This window comes from Gossypium arboreum, chromosome 3, assembly GCF_025698485.1.
Source record: "Gossypium arboreum isolate Shixiya-1 chromosome 3, ASM2569848v2, whole genome shotgun sequence".
Classification (NCBI taxonomy): Eukaryota; Viridiplantae; Streptophyta; class Magnoliopsida; order Malvales; family Malvaceae; genus Gossypium; species Gossypium arboreum.
In genome coordinates this window covers 46710200-46713693 of record NC_069072.1, presented here as the reverse complement: position 1 = coordinate 46713693, position 3494 = coordinate 46710200, and the positions used below count along the sequence as shown (strand labels likewise).

General features: G+C 33.0%; 1 protein-coding gene across 1 annotated transcript; it reads right to left on the bottom strand.

Annotated features, from left to right (window-relative positions):
* Window positions 1–251: 251 nt before the first annotated feature.
* Window positions 252–2434, bottom strand: LOC108466045 ((R)-mandelonitrile lyase-like). The gene is made up of 3 exons (XM_017766411.2): window positions 2228–2434; window positions 1500–2141; window positions 252–1420 (listed from the first exon to the last, which is right to left on the bottom strand). The coding sequence occupies exons 1-3, from the start codon at window positions 2331–2333 to the stop codon at window positions 573–575; spliced, it is 1596 nt and encodes a 531-aa protein (XP_017621900.1). The 5' UTR covers window positions 2334–2434; the 3' UTR covers window positions 252–572.
* Between the last annotated feature and the right edge of the window lie 1060 nt (window positions 2435–3494).

Here is a 3494-nt window from a genome sequence, read left to right as displayed (position 1 = left end):
CAAAAATTAAATGATTCTAAGCAATCAACGTCTAAAGTTCAAAATATTATTATTAAATATTCAATTCAAAGATTTATTACTAATAAATTTTATTGTAAAATTTTAAATATAAAATATTAGTTTTATTTGATACAAAATTTGTAAATTATCATTACATTCGATGAAAATATTTAATAAATTAAATCTGATAAGGCAATTTTGGAAATTTTAATCAATATTTTTGAGTATATAACAAACATTGCAAAGTTGAGTTACTGATCACATTCCAATAAACTACATTCCATTAATATTATATGGAAAACACCAAACCTTACCTAAAGTCTTCAATTTTAATCAAATAGGATCAAACAAAATAATATAGCATACCAACTACGGCACTGACCTTAATAAGGGTAATGTTACCTGATTCAAACGCTGAAATATTCCATTCTTTCTAGCTTTTAAGAATATTCCAGGAAAAAAAGAAAGAAAAAAAAAAAACAAAAGCAGCATGGTATTTAATCTTATGTAGATATATGAATTTGCTATCAGAGTTATGAAGGGTTTTGTTGAGTACTGAAAGAAGAAAAACATCAAACATGTTCCCTTTCTCTCAAGATTTTGACCCCCTGATATCTCCCTAACATTAGGAGGGTGGCCATTGGATTTGTTCCTGGTGATTCCAGGAAAGTTGACCCATCCACAACTCTCAACCCTTTAACTCCATAAACCTTATAATCATTGTCCACTACCGATCCAACCGTGCAACCTCCATGGTAATGGTAGTAGGTCCTCACATTCGCTTTGCAGAATTTCCTTTGCCCATCAGTGCTAGTCATCAAGTTATTTTGAGGTTTAACACCAAGGTAAAATGCAATTGATTCAGACTTGGCTACTCGTTCAAGCAAATGTACCATATTTGCACAGTCGTCCAAGTCGTTTTCGTCTGCTAGATAGTTGAATTTCACTGAAGGGTTTTGCCTTGGGTCAGTACTGTTTAATTTAAGTTCACCTTCCGATACAGGGAATGCAATCTTGGCAGCTATTGGCATTCTCGTTGCATTGAAGCCTGTAGGTATAATACCTCCTTCAATTATGAACTTGAGGTCTTTTGCAATCCCTGAAACCTGAGGGGGGTCTGGTAGTCGATTTTGTGGATTTGTGTCCACCAAAACAGCAATACTAGGATTATCTTTCATTTTTTTCCCTACTCCTTTCAAGTTTAGCACATGTGGGATGTTGAACTTCTTGAAGTGTTCACGGTGTCCAATGCCACTTGACAATAGAATTTGAGGGCTACCTAATGCCCCGGCTGACAATATCACATCGCCATTTGAAGTACAATTCTTGGGTTGATTCAGATAGGCTTCATATGTTTGATCCGTGGTGCCATCACTCTTTATGAACCTTATGCCCTTCACTGTCGTCTCAGTTGCATTGCCTGCAGATATTTACAACTATGAAATAATAATATTCAATACCTTTGTTTAGCGCTATTACTTTCATTTAATTTTGCTTACCGTTGCCCTCGAAGATGATGTTTTTCACTGTTGCATTGAGAACAACTACAATATTTTTGGGATTTGCAGCCTTCAGAAGATCGGCTGAGGTATGTCTTATGCCCCATACATCAAATATACTTCCACCAATCTTTGTTCCTTCAATATGTTCTAAACTATAGCCATTATAAGGTAAAATCCCAGCTTCAAGAAGGCCAAATTCCACAACAGTCTGCCATGGTGTTAATTCAGGTATAGAGACTATTTTAGATTCCACCCAGGTATAAGCATCCTTAACCAATTCCTTATCCCAGCCAACCTGGTCGATAAAATCCTCACTAGCTCGACTATAGAACCCTCCATTTATAGCTGAAGATCCACCCAGTACTCGTCCTCTACAGTTCCTAACACCATCACCTGACTTGAAGTCTTGTGCTACTGATGAAAATTCATCTGTTTGAATCAATGAGAAACCATAATATCTTTTCTCCATCACCCAGGGATTGCCATAAGGTGATCCACCTCGTTCTATCAATAGTACCGAGAATTTCTCGGACAGGGTTGTTGCCAGAGGGCACCCAGCAGTGCCTCCTCCTACAACAATGTAATCAAAGGAGTTACCTGCCACCTCTTTCACATCAGAGGTCATGTAAGGAAGTTCTCCTACAACGGACAAGGTTAATAAGTTATTATAATGGATGCTGAAGACTTGAAAATGGTAATTCAGCTAATAAAAGAAACACCCTTACCTTGAGTCTGAGAGGGAGAACATAAAGACAGGTCAACAAACAAGAAGATAAATACTATGAGAATCCTGTCATGGTGAACAGTGTTTTGAAACTTAATTGCTTCCATTGATTAGCATTGGGTTAAGGAGGACAGGTAGACAATTTATGTTAATTCTGTGTGGGGGCTCCTCAATGATTTGAGTCTCTCAGGACATAGCCACTAATGGTGTAGCTAATCTAATGATTTGCTGGTTTTGTTTGGAGACCTACAAAATGATTTTGCTGCTATGATGACTACTTCTCCTTCAAGTTAGGCGCATTAAATGGTAAAGAGGCAGGCTTAATCATACCCCTGGCTCAACATCTTTTGCAAAATATACAATAAATACTTTTAAATAGATTACTATGATTACAGTAATTCTTGGTAACTATCTATGGTCACCCGAAATTTGAGTTTTCAGTATTAGCATGAACAGATGTCTCTGCAAAATATACATTATACCTTGTTTCCACATCAAATATTCTTTCAAAACTTCTTGGAGTTGGATACATATAACAATATACAGTCCATAAACAAAACATCTATTCTAAATAGTGTATATATATGAGAGTAAAATTATAATTTTATATAGTATAGCGAGTCGGGTGGACAAGCAAATATCATAAGGGTTTCATATTTACTATCCAAAAGAAGAAAAACAAATCAAATTCAAAATCTATAAATCGATTCAAATTTTATCATCCCTATTTTTAAATCAACAAAAGTATATTTTATTTTTCATTATATTACTATGAACATAAAAATAACTTTATTTTACTTTTTATATAATAGAATTTTGGATTCAATGTATTGCTTTGGTATTAATTATTAATAATAGCTAAAATCATATGATATGATAAAAGAAACTTTATTAGATTAACTATCACGACTAATAGTTTTATATATAATAATAGAATTTTATTTATTTAAATTATACAATTAAGTTGAATAATAATACATAAAATAATTAAAACTAATTATTTATTTAAATTTAATTTTTAATGTTTGCATTTTTGTCAAGTTGACCCTTAGTATTTTTTTAGGGCTAAATTTGGGTTTCAACCTTTTATAAAAGAGAAAATCACTTTTTACGAAAATCTTGACTAAATCATTAATTTTTTTAACAATGTTGGTGTGGTAACTTGCACGGCAATCTACATGTACTTTTATACTGATATCTTCATTTTTATTGTAATATTAATACTTAGTAATAGCTAAAATCATATCAATTAATATGATATATATAAA

What these genes read in the sequence shown, in the direction of transcription:
- LOC108466045 (XM_017766411.2), bottom strand. Translation starts at nt 2,333, where the DNA reads ATGGAAGCAATTAAGTTTCAAAACACTGTTCACCATGACAGGATTCTC. An exon ending in TTCTCCCTCTCAGACTCAAG is followed by an intron (nt 2,142 to 2,227) that starts GTAAGGGTGTTT and finishes TGTCCGTTGTAG; the next exon opens with GAGAACTTCCTTACATGACC. An exon ending in CATCATCTTCGAGGGCAACG is followed by an intron (nt 1,421 to 1,499) that starts GTAAGCAAAATT and finishes AAATATCTGCAG; the next exon opens with GCAATGCAACTGAGACGACA.